Below are 17710 nucleotides of genomic sequence, written 5' to 3'. Positions count from 1 at the left end.
TTTAATAAAAATGTCTATTCTTTGTGTAGGAAAGAAAACCTGACAGATGCAATCCCAGATGCTGATCTCATGAGTACTCATACACGTGTAGCTCAGCACATTACTTGTCACATTTATGTTATTGCTCAACACCCAACCACTGCTGGCTTGTGCAAAATCACCTCATTTTCAAGGTTAGATTGTAGACTTGATATCATTAGAATGCATTTTTTTGTTGAAAAAGACCCAAAGCACATTCCCCACGTTCAAGCCTTTAAACCTGGACCAGGCAGCATCGGAGTCCTCTCACAGAACCCCTCCCACTGGTACCTGCCACTGTTTCCTCACAAAATGTACAAACCACAGCTCAAGGCACTGGGAGCTTGTGCATTTTCCCTGCTCAGGAAGTTTCTGCTGTCCACTATCACAGCTTTATGGAACATTAGCTGCCTATAAGCTGCGGCCTGAGAATCACGAAGGAAAAGGATCTCTAAGATAGGAAAAAAAAAAAAGCAAAGCAGTGGGGAAAACCCTCAAAATCTCCATTGAGCTGGTTAGGCATTTTTCCACACTGTATCTTATTGACTGAACCAGTCAACAACAATTAGGAACATTTTGAAAGTGTTTCAGTTTATTTAGTGTGTGAATCAATAGGACTTTAACAATGAACTAGGCTGCTCTCAGTGCACTTGTACCATTTTCTGTTTCTTTAGCCACTTTGTTGACTAGATGAGCATCTGTGGTTGCAGGGACAAGTCAACACTCAACAGAAAGTATTCCTAATTTAGCTTTGTTTCATGGAGCTATTTTCACAGCAGTTTCCACTCGACCTTGCACAGAGGCGACAGTAGCAGCAGGCTATAGAAAGCTACTGTGTCAAGAACTGCACAACATTGGTGTGATGGAAAGAAATGGGTTTGGACTTGGGTCTCAATATGCATCATCTGAGAAACTCCCCAAAAAAACCCTGCAGCTACCTACATCTTTGCATATCAGTTACTGCTTGGGGACAGCGAGTCCTCTAAAACAGCACTCCGGGGAATTTTTCCAGACAGGGATCAAAGCCTCCTGCAAGGCTCCAATGTTTAGGATGCAGAAACAAAGAAAATGAGGCAACTGGGAATGAGTAAAAATGGAGATTACCACACTAGCTCTGAAACTGGTCAACAACTGGTAAAAGAGGTGACAGGAAACCTAGTGATGAATGGCAAAGCTGAAGTGAAATTCCTAAATGAGTTCCTTCAGTATCAGTGTCAGAACCAGCCAAACCAATCTGTAAATAAACACTGGAATTCAGCAGGCCACACCCTCCCATAAAGACACCAGTGATACTAAAGATACTCCGACGACCTCCCGCAGTGTTTTTTTTTTCTGGTCAATTCCAATTCCCGCTCCAAACATCAACATATAAATATGTAAATTAGCTTGCAGGATGCATAAGAAGAATGGCCATAATAAGGCAAGTCTGTCATACAGGAGGAAGCTAAGGGAAGATGGGTGTTACATAAAACACTGAGAATAAGATTGTCCTTGATAAACACACTGATGAAAGATGAAACCTTCTCTGAAGGACAGCCCAGGCACAGACAACAAATGCTGTCCATGACTGAATTTGGGCTGTAAATCAGAAAAGTCTTTGAAGTGAAAGAGGGCAGCACTAAAATCTGTCTTCAATACAGCAAAAATAACCAACCCATTCACCTCCCCAGTTAATTTTAAGATGGAGCTTGATTACTGAATCACATTATTTATTCTGCTGAAGGACTCAACCTTACCTTGGATACACTCGAATTTCATTTCCTAATTTTCACTGAAGGTCAGCTCCAGGTGCTAAATGCTCAAATGTTCTCTTGCCCTGCAGCAGTCCCACAGCAGCTAGAGGTGATTTGGAAATGGAAAGGTTCCATTTCACTAGACCTGGTTTTCCTGTTTCACATAACAAAGAGCAGACCACTGACAAGCAAAACATGACTCTGAACTTGACTTTCCTTTGAGTTTTGGTAGAGGACCAATCCTTATCCCTGAAAACAATCTAAGCATGAACATAGTTTGCAACAGAGGAGTCAACCCTATTGCCAGGTGATGGAGGTGAATCAACACTATTTAAAGGACAAAACCCCCCATTTTTTTCAAAATATTTAGCACTTTCTGGAGTCTCAAATGTTGGGATGTAACAGCTGTGAGATTTACACAGCTACAAGAACAGACTATGACCAAATGATAACTATTTTGAAAAATGCATTAAATTCCATTACATTGAAACTTGAAAAAATCTGCAGCTATTAAAGACTTGAAATACACATAATCTGTGAGTCCTTGTCCTCTTCCTTTGGGTTTTCTCAAAGCATCTCCCAGATACTGAGCATCCCACCACGAGCTGTGTCACCAGCGTGGTCCCCAAATCATCTGTGACACCAAACACAGCTCCAAGCAGAGGACGTGCACCACACATAAGCAACTTCTGATCTGGGAAAACTAATCTCATTACATGTTTTGATTAACATGGCAATGAAAGCAATTTATTACTTCATTTAGAGAGACAAATCATGTTTAACACAAATAAATAAAACTCAAAGACACTAATTCCTGCCCTCATTACAAGTAAAGTAACTCTAAGTTAATAGATCATTTAGCATTAATCACTTTCCCACAGTAAACAAGCTGGCTGGGCACACACAGGCTCTGCCAGATCTCCTTCTGCATCCCACATGTGCACATGCACACACACAGAGCACTGAACCAGTGGCCTTTTTTGCTCTTCCTTCCCCCCGAATGCAATGGCCATGAAAGACCATGGAGTGCTACAGGTATAAAAAGAAATTTTGATAAATTTTTATAAAAAGAAATGTCACTGAGCTTTGGGAGTTCTTCCACCCAGCACCAGTACACACTTCCCTATGGCTCTTACACTTCCCCCACAGTGACTACCAGGAGGCTCTGACTGGAAGAGGGAGAACCTCAAAAGGTTTCCAACGTGCAAAAGTTTACTGAGTATCAATGATGAATATCCTGAAAGCACCATGAAAAGATACAAAAATGTTACAGAAAACCTGGTTTTTCCCCTTCCTTGGAGCAGTGATACTAAAAATTCCTGGAAAAGATACAAAAATGTTACAGAAAACCTGGTTTTTCCCCTTCCCCCTTTAGGAGCAGTGATACTAAAAATTCCTAAAAAAGGAGTGGTTTTGTGCCATGACCAGCAAGGCATTTAGTCCCATGAGCATTTATTAGTGCAACCCTAATCACAAATTCCTAGCTGTCCATGCTGTGCAATGCAAGAAGGAAGCTACCTTACACCCAAGGGGGATTTATTTTAGAAGCAGCAGACTCAGTATAAAAAGCACCAAGACAAGCTTTTCATTTTTATAACTATAGCATTCAATAAATAATGGGAAAATGTAGTTCTTGCAGATTTCTGCACTGATCCTTACTTGCATCTTGGAGATACAATGTTAGTAACATCTTCCTATAAAAAAGGTGTAAAGCAGGTCTCCAAGCATGTTTTAATAACTAAAGTTCAGCAGTACCTGGAGCTGCCCTGAGGGAAACCAAAGGTCATCTGCCCTACGGAACAAAATCCTCCCTGCAAGGCAGCACCACAGCAGCAGCAGCCTGTCCATGTTATACCATGACTGCATATAGCTCTTCACTTGCTGCAGGATATGAGTAACATCACCCAAATGAATAAGGTTTCAACAGAAACCTCTGAATTTGGCAAGTACTTATTGTAATGAGCAGTAGCCCATTAAAACCATTCCTACAAGAAGTTTCCCAAACCAGAATCACACCTAAGCAGCAGCTTGGAAACTGCTAAGCAACACAAATAACCTGAAGGCCTCTCCTGACTCACTAAATCACAAACCTCTCTCTCCAAGAGGTTATAATTTAAACGAAAGCTAAGCCTTGGCAAATCCCATCAGATTGTCAAATATGGATTTTATGTAGGAACCCCATCTGTTTGTGCAGCTACATGAATATGCAACGTGACTATTGCTGCAACACTTGCATTCACATTGCGGAAAGCTTACAAGTAAGCAGTTCCCAACTACAATTATATCAGGAACAAAGTTCTGAAAACACAGGCAGTAAATCGCTGCCCACAAACATCAGCTTCGAGGCTCCAAGTTTGCTTTTCTCTCCCCCTCGCGTGCCGAGATGACCAAACCTGACCGCAGAGCTGTGCTACCCTTTGCACTGGCATGGGGGCTCGTTCGTGCTCCCAGCCGGGCGGGGTGCAGCGCTGCGGGAGCGCGTGTGCCCCTCCCCGGGTGGGCACTGCCAGCTGCAGGCCGCGGGGCTCACGGGCTGTTCAGCAGGGCTAAACCTGCCTGCAGGCCACACACGCAACCCACAGCTAATGGCCCTAGCTCCGCGCATTCCTCAACACACATCTGTCCAAAATACTGCAGCTGCTCGCTCAAGCCAGCAAAGGCTCAGTTCGTACCTTTTCAGAAATGATTATTATGATACAGATTCTGAAGTTTGTAATTGTGCACATCATAACCTCTGGCTAAAGATGGGTTTCAGTCAAGCTCTCCATCCAGCGGAAGGTGACCACAGCCCTGCTTTCCACAGCAGTGCAAATGGCAGAGTCAAAACTGCTGCACAGTAAAAAAACCAACTCCCTGGAGAGCACATGCAGGACAGCGGGAGAGACTGTCCAACCAACAGCCCAAAATGACTGAATTGGCTGTAAATGAGCAAGAGAAAGCCCACAGCCAGCTGTGAACATAGACAAGCATGCTCTGCATTCAAGTTGAAAGTGACTGCCAAACCTAAACGAATTCTGGTTTTATGGATGCCAGCTGTCTTGGAAAGCATCACCAGGATTTTATACATTTAGCAGTGATAAATTCTTGGTTACTGGCAAAAAAAAATTTAAAGCCTCTCATCACAAGATAAAATGCTTCATCTCAACCAGCAAATATCCACAGCATCACATTTCTAATTATTAAAATCTACCTTGATACTTTTAAGAGGGTTGTGTTAGTTTGCTTTTGTTTTAAAATTAATCCTGCACGTTTTATTCTCAAATTTTGCTGTGCAAATACTTACAAAGTATTGACAAAAGGTCAGGAATTCATGCAACAGAAGCTCCCTCAAACCACCATATAGGCCAAGTTCCTTTCTACCAAATACAACCCATTTAAATCAATAACTGCACACACATCCCTGTAATAGTTTTCTCAGCATATTATCTATAATTTTCTAGACTGAAAAACCTGATTAGAAAAAATAAATATATGCTGTAGCACCATTTACACTTCTCAAGTCCCACTGAAGAAGCCCCAGATCAGAAAAGAAGCTCCATCAGGGATAAGACACCTAAGCAAATTTGCAAAAGTTGTAGCACCATTTACACTTCTCAAGTCCCACTGAAGAAGCCCCAGATCAGAAAAGAAGTAAGACACCCATGTAAATTTGCAAAAGTTACCACTCCCTGGCTTTTCTGACAGCTCCTGCTTCTGCCCAGTGGCATCCAGAAGGACAGATTCAAGAGGAATGCAGTAACCCTTCAGTACAGCAGAATATACCCAGCAGCTTCTGATGAGGTGCCACAGAAGTTATCAGGGATGCAAAGCCTAAAAGTGAGTTCTCTGATCCAAACAAGTCAAATGAATTTCAGAACGAGCTGACAACAACCCAGAAAATGACACAGGGTAACAGCACAACTGTCTCCCTGAAAGAACACACCAGCCCCACATCACACAAATTCTCCACCCTCCCTGATGCCATGCACAGGACATTTCTTATAACACAAGGATTAAATGGATGAGGAGTTTGCACAAACATGCGCTGCAAGATGTACACAAGCTCAGTACATCCAAGGAATAAACAGACAGATTGGACTCCCCACAACAGAGCAGATGTTTCTTCAAATTCAAAGCACGACTATTTTTAATAAGGAATCAAACAGAGGAACTGCCACTGTTAAGGTTTTGTTTGCTAGTAACCTTGTCCAAAGCACAGAGGTAGTTATGTTTCTCACATAATCTCCCAAACCCCCCACAACATCCTCACAAAGCATTTGACAAATGTGCAATATATGTGCACGAAAGAGGAAGCTGGACACATCAAACACCCTGGCCTAATTTCTCAGGAGGTCAAATGAAGGACAGACACATGAAAAACACTATTTTGGCAGTAAAGGCATTTGCAAATCAAAACATTTCACTGGCTTTTATTCCAGGCTCCTAGATCAGACATTTCTCAATTACATAAAAAAAAAAAAGATTCAAACCCCAAACCAGACTGTGAAATCAAGAGAAGTGTGAGTACACATAGCAGAGATGGCTTCACCTACCCCAATCACAACCTGAGAAGGTGAATTAATGTTTAGCATTTGGATCAACACATTCCCACATATGGCAGGATTTCCACATTTCACTTCCACTTTTTAGTTAGGTTTTGAAACTGGATTTCTGAGGGGTTGGTCTGTGCCTAATTCTCAGTCCTTCCAGGAACAAGTGTATTTCTACTTGGCTGTCAATGAAGTCAGAGCCAAGTCACAAACAGCTGAGCTGGCCCGTGGTTTCCCAAAAAACCAATGTTTTCCATGTATGGTATTACATGCAAACAAACAGAACCAATCCACAATAAATGCAAAGTGTTGACCATTGTGTTAGCCTCCTTATTTTTGTATGTGACCCGAACCTTTCATTCAGAAGTACCATTGGAACACAGCAAAACGTTCCCTCTCAGACCAGGAGGAACAGCACACATCCCCATTTATCAGTATCAGCATGTGGAAGCTCAGCAAAGGTATTCTGTTTGTATCCTCCCCTGCATCTTAAGTTCTCCCTTCTCTCCCAACAGAAGCAATTCCCCAAGTGGAGCTGTTCAAGCATGCAGCAAAGTCTTCACTTTGAGGAAGAGAACACACAGCACAAGAGCAGGAATCAGTCCATAATGTGTGACTTCTGACAGAAAATGGCTGGAGAGCAGTAGCAAAGTAAGCCCCCAATAATCCCCTTCCATATGCATTTTCCTCTCTTCCCCTAACGAGCCTGCTGAAACTGAGCTGACAGATGATGCAAACACCTTTTTACTCTTCATGCCTTCCTGAGAGAAATTCTGGTCACAATGGAGAGAGCAAATAATTCTTTAGCAAAAAACTCCAGAGGTGACATTATTGAAATCAACACAGCATTTGTTATGAGTAATTTAACTATGAACTACCAGGACATTTCATTTCAAATGTAGTTTAACTGTTAGAATAAATTACTACCAACCAACACACATCACAGAGTTTCCAAGTCCTCATTCTCAATGCTATTTGAAAGCTCTTCAGGGCTTCGCTAACACCAAAACAGAATAAATGCCAAAACCAAAACAGAATTAAAAGCTCCAAACCTTCACAAAACAGAGCACCTAACCAAAAATCCCTTCTGAGGTTTTTTTTTTTGGATAATGTTCTTCACTCCCTATTACCCTGAATTGTCTGAATGGAGTCAATTTCAACAGAACCAGTGGCCTGCTAAATTACAGTAATTTGCAATTAAACAAATACTTGCAGATAAACATTCAAATGAGCGTGTTGTGCTACAATCCATGTCAAACTGAAAAGAATGCCATGACTAAACTGAACAGAGACATTGACCACAAACTAAAAAAGGGTGACTGCATGTTAGCAGGTGAGCCGTGTTACATACCAGAGAAAAATAGTTTTAAAACACTCTAAATGACAAGTAAATAATCAGAGAAACAAGACTACAGCAAGACCTGGAAGAAAACCACTAAAATCCCAGACTTCAATCTTGTCCTCACAAAGACACAACCTGCCTCACTGACAACCAAATGCCCTGAAGGACAGTCCTGTCTGTGTGGGAGTAACGTCACGTGTGCGTAAGAACAGAATTTAGCTTTAAAAATACATGTGTTGTAATAAACTGGCACAGGTAAATGTGTACTTCAGAGATTAACATCTTGAGCTAGATTAGAAAGAATTATTTTCTCCTCCTATGGAGCACTGGAAGCCTTATTAGAGCTTGCCTTCCTGTGCAACATCTGGCAAGGACTGACACAAGCTACCTGACTAAAGGTAGTCTAGTGACACATCAAAAACATTTATCTCCGTGTCACTAAAAGCTGTGCTGAAAAACACTACCTTATATACACTTCCCATTCCATTCATCTCCCTAATGTATTTTAAATCACTTCAGGGATCACGAGGTGCCCTACTTGGAGAGCTTCAGACGCTGAAACACTCTTCCCACAGCCCAGTTACTCAACACTGCACAGAACGCTGCTCCCAAGGGTGGGGTTTGCAGCCTGCGCACCCATCGGAGCTGGCTGCAGGTGAGCGCCGCTGCTCCAGTCCCTCTGGCTGTGCCACGCACCTGCAGGCACGAGCTCCCAGGAAAAAAGAACAGCAGAAACACTGAAAAAGATTTGGGGAACTTCCTGCTAAGAAGGAAGATAAGTAAGCAGCAACACACCTCCAAGGCTTGAAGCAAATGGAATGGCTGGTGCCTGAAAGCTCACGAGCACTTTTGAGGGAGCAGCAACAACCTCCAGCCGACTCTCACATTACTCCTTGTAGCTCAAAGAAAGCACTGGTAGCCCTGCTGCAGCAGCCCAAGGGCAGACAGAGGTGGGCCCAGCTTGGACATGAGCTCCCCAGAAAAGAAAAGGGACTGGGACATCCTCCTCCCACAGACAGACACTAGCACACCTCACCAAAGGCACCGGAACCCGTCAGTAGGAGTTACTAGCAATACGTACACCCAGTGAAAATCTGTGAATACCTTTTGAAGCATGATCAGAAAAGCAAGTTCTTACTTAGTGTTTTTTTGGAAAACAGAAAAAGAGGGCTAAACCTACAAAGAAAATGGGTCTATTTACATGAAATCAATTTGGATCAAAGCTAGACGACTCTCAAAAGAGAAGGAAAAAGACAGAAAATGGCAAAACAAAACAGACAATCTGCTTGTTATTTGGTATTTGGAACAGACAGGGGAAAAGTAAAGTCATTTCACAGAAGTTCACTTTCATCTGCATGACTTTCTGCACAAGAAAAACAACACAGACAAGCCCAAGCCCTTACTGAATAGTAAGGAAATCCCAAAGACTTCATCAGATGAAACCATACAGAACCCAGAACCAGCAAACAAACATTCTTCACTTCATTCTTGGTTTCCTGTGCATTTGTTCATCCCTGAACTTCATTTTAGAGGGGTAATATCACAGCACGCACCACAGTCGAGAGGGCCACGATACACAGAGCATCAGCACACAGCACTAGAAGGCTTCACCCCACACAGAGTAACACACACCTCATCAGGCTTCGGGGTCTGCTCATGCACAGCAACATCATACCACTTCAGAAGGCTGCAGGCAGCTGCCCTTCTTGTTCTTCAGCCCAAACTTTTATACTCTTCATCTTACATGCACTGCACCTGCGTGCCCTCTGCTCCCCTGGGGGATTGCTCAGTGCCCCAGGCACTCCGTGCCTCCTTCCCTTCAATGCTGTTCACCTGCTGGGCACAGCTGCAGCCCCACTCCCACTGCCACAAACCGTGTGCCTACAGGGTAACACACCTTCCAGTGCCTTTCCTCATTGACAATCAGCAGCACAATCACCTTGTGCCAGAGCATAACCTATTGATACAAAACCAGCTGGGGACATTCTAGCAGATTAGACTCCAGCTGACTTAGAAAACACTAAGATCAAAGCTCTGAAGAGCACCTTAAGAAGACTTGAAAAAGAGAATATATGTAACTGTAACAAGCAAAAGCATTTTTGCTATACTGAAATAGATTCAAACTGCAAATGTTTATTACTTCTATTACTAAAATCAGAAAAACATGGAATTGGAATTATGTGAGGAACTGTCCATCAACTTGAAAGCAACACAGCTCCCTCTGCCAGAGCAGGGGACACAGCTTCCTTTTCCCCTCCAAATTCCAGCCAAAGCCCATGCCTCTGCACAAAGGCAATTTGGTTGAAATTTCCCTGTAACTATGCAGGGAAACTGAAGGGAACACACCTTCGCTGGCATTAGCTGGTGACCAGATCAGATTTAGAAAGACTGCTAAAGTAAGAATTTGGAAAACTCTCCAATAACATTTATGGCTGAGATGAAAAGGGGAAGAAAAGATAATTACTGCTTTGACTGGGCTAATTTCTAATAATTTCTAATTTCAAAACCACTTTAAGGAAGTTTCATTTAGTCTTGAAAGTCTTGACTCCTCCACATTATACACTGAAACTGTTCTCATCCAGCGTGGGAAGCAAAAAGCCCAAATTTGACATTTGACTTAAAAGGCTTGAGGGGAAGCAAGCCCTAGCCATGGAACACATTTCCAAGCCAAGAGGACACGTTTGCTCTTAACTCTGCTCACAGAGGAAGCTGTCCCAATGATTTACACTGGAATGGGTATTTCAGTAGGTCTGACACACAGAAGTGAGCTGCTACCTCCTCATGCAGCAGTTCAGATGGAGTAGAACAAAACTCAGATGAAAAAGCAGCACTTGATTATTAAACTCCATCCCCAACAGCAGCCAGGAGAAAGCATCACAGTTTGAGGCTTTTTCAGGTTCAGGTTTTTTTTGCACAACAAGTGCCACTCAAGTGCACCTCTCCACAATTAAAAAATTGCCTCAGAAGAATCTAAAGATTTCTCCAAGAAGCTTTATCTTCACAAACTACTTAGTAGATTTCCAAGTGCTAAAACCCAAACCAACCTCCACAAAAAACAGCCCAGCAAGTAAAAAACTGCAATAATTTTTGGGATAAAATAATTTTTTATCTCTGAAAGCAGAGATGAAAAGGCATTCCCTGCATTCACGGACAGGCACTATGCATGTTCTGATTTGCAAGGATATTCCACTGCTCAGCTTTGAAGTGTAACCTGTTCCCTCATGGGTTGAACCCACAGAAAAATCTGTATCAAATTTACCTCATTCCACTTTATGAGCAAAATTCTCCCAAATGTGCTTCCACTCCTCAACAGAGCACATCAAGGACCAACTTGGTCCTGCATGAACAAAGTACAAGAATTGCAGCTTGAAATACAGTGAAATCTGAAGGATGAGTAATTAGCAAGACAGTTTTTCCTCATTTAGCCTAGCATTCCAGGATTTACCCCATCACACACATAACCCATGGCATATTGGTAACCTGGCACATGTTCCCCACCTGTTCCCAGTAACCTGATGATGACCTTGTTATGGCTCCTCACATTGAAAATTACTCAGATCTATGAAATCACACCGAGCATGGCCTTTTATTTTAAGCATCAAAATTCAACAGATCTCAGTGTGCTAAATAATAATAAAAAACATCTGTTTAAAGCAAACTCATGAAAATGTTTACCTCAAGTATTGTAAATTGCTTAACCTACCTTCAAGCTTGTAACTGTACAAAAAAAAATTAAATTTAATTAACCTTTCAAAAATGAAGGAAAAATAATCTTGCAGTAAAAGTGAAAAGAGTTAAATTCAGCGAAAAGTAAGTTTTCACACAACTTTCACCAGTAACAATCCCCAAAAGATCTTTATCAGAGAGCAGCTTGTTATCAGAACTTGCCACACTGTCCTATGCAATGCCTCGTGTTTAAACTTACTGACTTCAGGCTGCCCTTTACCTGCAGTGATTCCCCTGGGCCAGCAGCAGACCAGCCACGAGCACGTTTAGGCTCTGGCAATGTTTACTTACTCACTGCCGTGTTCTTTACAAATTGCCATAAAAACACAGACCGCGATAAGGGAGAGCCGATCCCTAATCCCCGACTCCCGGACACAGGCACTCCAGCTGGGAATTAACGAGCAATTGACACGGCACCGCTAAGACTCCCTTTCCACAACAACAGCCCACACCGTGTGTATATTTACCTACAATGTATCATAACAACGCGGCCGCGGCTGCTGACGAGCTGCTGGAAACAGAGGCAAGGCAGAAACAAGCTGTGCAGCAGCCTTGAAACACTAACACTCCTCACCGCCTCAGCGCAGCGACTTTCTCCACAACGGCCAGCTCAAAAAACAGGGGTTTTTAATTCCTCATCGTAATTTCCTTCTCACAAAAAAGTTTAATCTGAGATAAAAGTACATTTTCCCTCATTTACTCATAGGCAGATAGGCCCTAATGTCCATGTTTAAATGCAATGGGAACACAGAATCCAGTGAAGCTGTAAATGCTTAAAATAAAAGCTGTAATGGAAACTTAGTATTGACCATCCTCCCAGAAAAAAAAAAAAAAAAAAAGAAGCCTGCAAAATGCTTCCGAAACAAATGATTTAAAAAAAAAAAAAAAAAAAAAAAAAAAAAAAACAAGCAAAATGCTTCCGAAACAAATTATTTATATTAAAATCTGAAGACACTGCATTATGTTAGACTTTAGTTTTTGAACCTATTTTCTTGAAATTATTTACAGCAACCCCTGACTTCTGTGCAGTCAATCCGGGAAATGTTTAACACAGAAGAAAAAAAATCAGACATCAAGGGAAAAAACTCAAACCCAGGAAATAATAATTAAAACAGTATTTAAAAATCTGTTAAAATACTCAGCTATTTTTATCATTTCCTAAAGCTTAGCACATGAACACAAGAAACAGGGAGGAGGCACCACAAACACCAGATTAAAATATACCCACCCCTAGCTGAAAGCTTTTTGGTGTTGATAATTTTGGCAGCGTACTCTTGTCCTGTGGTGATTTTCATACACCTCCTCACGACGGAGAACGCCCCTCTGGAAACCAAAACCGGGCAAAGTGTCAGTCCAACTGAAACACTCCACTGCCATTACCAGCTAACGGGCAGCACGGAGGGGTGTGATGTCGGCAGAAATTAAAAAAAAAAAAAAGGGGATTTTCTGGTTTTCTCTCAGGGACGGTCAGCATTGATTTTATTCAGCCGAACAGTGAACTCCGCGGGGTAGAAGCCGTGTGACCAATCCCGCCAGCTGAGGTGGATGGCGGGCGGGTTTCCACTGTGTCCATGCCGGCACACCGCGGGGGGACACAGGGCGGCGGTGGCCGTGTCCCCCTCAGCGGTGACACCGGGGGGGCGACACCCAACATGGCGCTCAGGGCTGCGCCTCCCGCCCCGCCGCTGGGGGGCGCCCGCCGCGCTCCGACACCCCTCACGACCCGAGACCCCCGCCCCGCGGCAACCCAAGAGCTAAAAATAACAATAAACAATAAATAGCAATAAATAGCGGCACGGGGGGGTTGCCGGCAGCTCCCCGCCACCCGCCCAGAGCCCCTGGCAGCCCCGGGGTCGTATGGCTGGAGCCCGGGCGCTCCCGCGGGGCTCTCGGCAGCAGTGAGGGCGCGGCTTCCCCCAGGGCTCACGCACCGACCCCCGCAGCCCCCGGTGCCTTCACTCCCCGTTCTGTCCTTACTTTCCGAGCTCCTCGAAGAGCTGGTACTCGTCGGTGAAGCGTGTGCAGGTGGTCGAGGCCATCATGAGGACGGGCGGCCGCCGGTGACTCCGGCGGCCGTGGACGGCGAGGCGGGGACGGCGGAGGGGCTGTGAGGCGAGGCGAGCTGAGGCGAGGCTCCGCGCCGGCTTCTTCTCCTCCTCTTCCCCGCCACCGCCTCCTCTGGTGACGGCGTTGCCTCCGCGCCCTCCTCCGGTCTTCCCTCTCCCCTCCCCTCACCCTTTAGGGAAGCAAACAAACAAATATTTAAATAAATAAGTAAATAAGTAAATAAATAAATAAATAAATACGTATCCTCCTCGCTCCCTCACGCCCGCCAGGGAAAGCTAGCGGCAAAAGGGAAAGCAAAACCGGGGCGGGGGGCGCGGCGCACCCTCCCCTCCCGCTCTCCCCGGCCTCAGCGCCTCAGCCCGTCCGCCGGTGCCGTGCCTCCCCCTAGCGACCCCGGCCCGCGCCTCCCTGCCGTCGGGGACGGCGCGACACCCATGGCAGACCCACACGGGCGGTCGGAGCACGGGAAGAACCTGCGCCCCGTCCCCCCGGGCGCGAACACCGACCTTTCCCCGGGCGCTGCCCCGGGACGGCGGCGGGAGGCGCCCTGAGGGAAGCGGATGCACCTGCGCGCGCCCCCCCCACCCCCGCCCCGCTCCTCAGTGGCCGCCTGTGACGTCACGCCTCGCCCGAGCGCGAGGGAGGGCGCGCGGTGGCGGTGCGAGCGCGGGAAGCGCGTGCGGGCGCGCTCGCGGGCAAGGGGCCGTGACGGCGCAGGAGCCCCCGGCGCGTGCGGGGAGCGGGGGGGGGCACAAACGCACCGCGCGTGCGCCGGGTCGCGACCGTCACGGCGACCGCGGGGCAGCTGCGCCCGGCCGGGAAGGGACCCCGCGGGAGGCACCGCGCACACACAGACCCGCACACACAGCTCCACACAGTCAGCTCCGCACACACAGCTCCAGTCAGCACCGCACACACAGCCCCGCACACACAGCTCCACAGCCAGCACCGCACACACAGCTCCACACCCAGCACCGCACACACAGCTCCACACAGTCAGCTCCACAGCCAGCACCGCACACACAGCTCCACAGTCAGCCCCGCACACACAGCCCCGCACACACAGCCCTGCACACACAGCCCTGCACACACGCAGCCCCGCACACACAGCCCTTGCACCGCCGCGACACGGAACAGCCCCGGCATCTCAGGCCGGCGTTCACCCCTCGCAGAGCGCCGGGAAGGGCAGGGGACACGTGTGAGGTGTCACAGCAAACAGCAGTCTCGGTCTCTTCCACAGAACCACCCAGTATCTTGAGCTGGAAGGGACCCACAAGGATTATCAAAGGCCCAGCTCCTGGCCCTGCACAGGACCTCCCCAAATCCCACCGTGTGCCTCAGAGCCTTGTCCAAATGCTCCTTGAGCTGTGGCAGCCTTGGGGCCGTGAGCACTTGAACGTGGAACGGGGCTCGCCAGGCCACCCGGAGGGCATCTGATCCTTTTTGATAAACCTGAATTGCTTTTGTTCCTTTCTGACCAACTGAGTGTGGTGAGCTGGATGCACACCTGCACAGAGCACAAGCAGCAGCCTGGTTACAAGCAGAGCTCCGCTACAAAAGGCAGCCTGGAGCATCTCCACCCTCATTTTAAGCGAGAAGACAGACACAACACACCCACAAAGGGCTTGACATTAAACCTCTCGAGTTTCCACAATCAGCATCCAGAGCTGTGGTCTCGTATGAAGAGTTAAAACCCGCCAAGCCTTCCCAAAAGGAACGTGAATGCAGGACAGGAATGCCAGAGCCTACACAGGAAGGCAGTTTCCCTCCAGGTGAGGCAGCTGTGCCTTGCACAAACACGCTGAATTCGTGTCATGAAGGCGGCAGCAAAGGGACTTTGGAACTCACGAGCCAGCACAAAGCGTTTACTCCAGCAGTTCTCCGCAGGGAAACACTCCGTGCGGCAGCGCCGGCACAGAGAGGCTGGAGGAGGTTTCCATTCCCACCGGCAAGAGTGGATGTGCTCCCACCTCCCGAAGGGAACGCGCGCTGCGAGCGCATTTCCAAATGCCTCACACAAACAAGTCACACCGAGCCGTGCATCCCTGGGTGTGACACCTGCACTGCCCCCAGCAGTGCTGAGCCCCTGCGTGGGCTGGTCTTTGCATTCAGGGGGAGATGCCTGCCAGGCTCCTCATCCAGATGGACACAGACACGAGAAAATGAAACATATTCCCCTGGCACTACATCACTTTTTCCCTCATGGTATATTCTGGGAACAAGCATTAGGACAAAGTATCTGCTACTGCTGTGCCATACAGTTATTATTTAATTTTAAAAGTATTCAGAGGAAAATATTAAATTCAATTTCAATTCGCTTTCTTGTTGATGTTTTTTTTTTGGTTTTTTAAAGTCATTATAAGAATGAGTGATCCAAACTGAGATTTTTCTTTTAAAAATCCTTTTTTTTCCTGTTTCACATTTCCCAATCTGAAAAAAGACAAGAAGGGGCCAAGGAGTTCGTAGAGAAATTTCAAGCATGAATTTTATCACAGGAGGTAAGTAAAGAAAGTATTTGTTTACAAGATTGATATCACAGGACTAGATGAATTTCTGCAAGAGAAACCCTAGGGAACTGATGAGTAGCTTGGAAACACTTGAACTGAGAGGGTTTTTTCCCCTTACAACAATCATGTCTTAATTGTAGTTCCCTCTTGAGCTGAAGAAAACCTTAATTTGTACTGCCATTTAAACATTTGGTACATTCCCCAAATTCCCCCTGAGCAGACCAAAGCAGGCAGGATGGCAGCCAAGGAGCCGTCCATGAGGAGAAATTCTAAATGCTGGGTAGAGCTTCAGAGTTCCATTAAGGCCACAGAAACAATTTATCTGCTGTTGAAGAACATCAGATCTCTACAATGAACCAAAAAAAAATGCTTCAAAGCCATCCCAGGGCACATTTTTCCTCTCCAAAAGGTTTTCAAGAGAGCAGTTCAAGCCGGCAAGAAACTGAAGTCGTTCACTTCAAATTCCTGAAGTTTAACAAAATGCTACAGATAAGTGGAATGAATTATATATTCAACTTTATACTGAAACATTTATTGTGGCAAAGGAAATGGTATTTATTTTAAGAGTTTGCTATTCAGTGAGGTCTTTGCTTTGTATGGCTTTAGACAGCTGAAGTGAGGTTTTCATTTTATTTCTGAAATAATACAGATTTTCCATTTTCTTATGTTTTGCAGGAGTCAAGAGAGCTTCCAAGAGGTCATTTGTGTGTACTGCTGATTATGAGGGCTCCTAGGAATAATGGATGTTTCATTTGTGAACAAGTGCAACAGCCTCTTACAGCAGAGTCCTTGGCAGGAAATGCTCAGAACACCTGAGGAATCTGGGGTTTAGATAAATACTCACTTTATGAGCAGATGGTCTTCAAGAGAAATCTTGGTCCTCCCCAGGGCTGCACATCTTCCTGGGGAAAAGCACTTGGGGAAACCAATGGACAACACTGGAGCAGTCAGAGGGGCATCACTGCAGTAAAGCAATGGCAAGACCAAAAATGTCTGTGGAAACCAGGAAATACGTAAGAACAGGGTAAAAAAAGAGGATCAACCAGGAGAAATCACACAGAAAATCCATGGGTTTGCAGTTCACTGCAACAGCTGGAACTGGAAGCACAGATTTACATCAGTGTGGAATTCTCTGCTGTACCACATGTTGCACCTCTCTTATTTTCTCACTGGAGCTGCTGGACTTTGATAAATGAAGCTTCTGGAGGGCAGAAGGATGGGTGACATCGTGCCAGAGACTCACTCCCTCCTTTCCAGTGATGAGGGTGGCCTAAAGCCTGTCCCAAGGCCTTCTGCTGGAGCAGCTCCCTCACCACCACCTCCCCAGCAGTGCTGACTCCAGAAGCTGCTGCCAGTCCCAGGCTTGCCTGGCCTCTGGTGGCCTGTGGAGATCCATGGTGGAGCTGCTGCACCTGCCCCAGGGCTTGCTGCCTCCCCCTGGAGAAGCTCTCTCACTGCTGCTGTCCCACCTTGTGTGCATCAGCTCCTTGAAGGTTCCCCAAAGGAAAGGAATTATTTATCCATGAGTGACAGTCCTGGCAAGCACCTTGCTGCCCGAGTAGGGCAGTGTGTGTGCTCTCTCTGCTGCTGGAGCACTCCTAGGTGGGATTAATTTACTCCCCAGTGAACCAGAAAGATGTTGGCAGAATAACTGATTTGATAGCTCAGTGATTCTGTCACGCTCTTGCTATGCAGGAGACCAAAGGTTCTCTCTGGCCTAAAAAAGCATCACTCCTGACAGGCTGGGAGGCATTGCTGGCCACTTAACTCCTGCCTCTGGAAGCACCA

General features: G+C 45.9%; 1 protein-coding gene across 19 annotated transcripts in view; it reads right to left on the bottom strand.

Moving 5' to 3' along the window:
- CAMK2D (calcium/calmodulin dependent protein kinase II delta) overlaps positions 1–14139 on the bottom strand; it is a 121196-nt gene extending 107057 nt beyond the window's left edge. For 5 of the 19 annotated variants that reach the window (XM_041396817.1, XM_041396815.1, XM_041396823.1 and 2 more), the window contains exons 1-3: positions 13922–14136; positions 13326–13584; positions 12577–12671 (exon numbers count right to left, since the gene is read on the bottom strand). In XM_041396817.1, coding sequence (XP_041252751.1) covers positions 12577–12671; positions 13326–13390 — 160 coding nt within the window. In that variant the 5' untranslated portion in view covers positions 13391–13584; positions 13922–14136. Of the gene's footprint in view, positions 1–12576; positions 12672–13325; positions 13585–13862 lie in introns of all 19 variants that reach the window. The other 14 variants (XM_041396820.1, XM_041396825.1, XM_041396827.1 and 11 more) reach the window with 6 other exon arrangements.
- Between the last annotated feature and the right edge of the window lie 3571 nt (positions 14140–17710).

The sequence above is a fragment of the Onychostruthus taczanowskii genome, unplaced genomic scaffold (genome assembly GCF_017590055.1).
Source record: "Onychostruthus taczanowskii isolate IOZ18803 unplaced genomic scaffold, ASM1759005v1 scaffold131, whole genome shotgun sequence".
In the NCBI taxonomy this organism is placed as follows: Eukaryota; Metazoa; Chordata; class Aves; order Passeriformes; family Passeridae; genus Onychostruthus; species Onychostruthus taczanowskii.
Note: the sequence above shows the minus strand (reverse complement) of the source record. Positions and strands in the feature narration are given on the sequence as shown.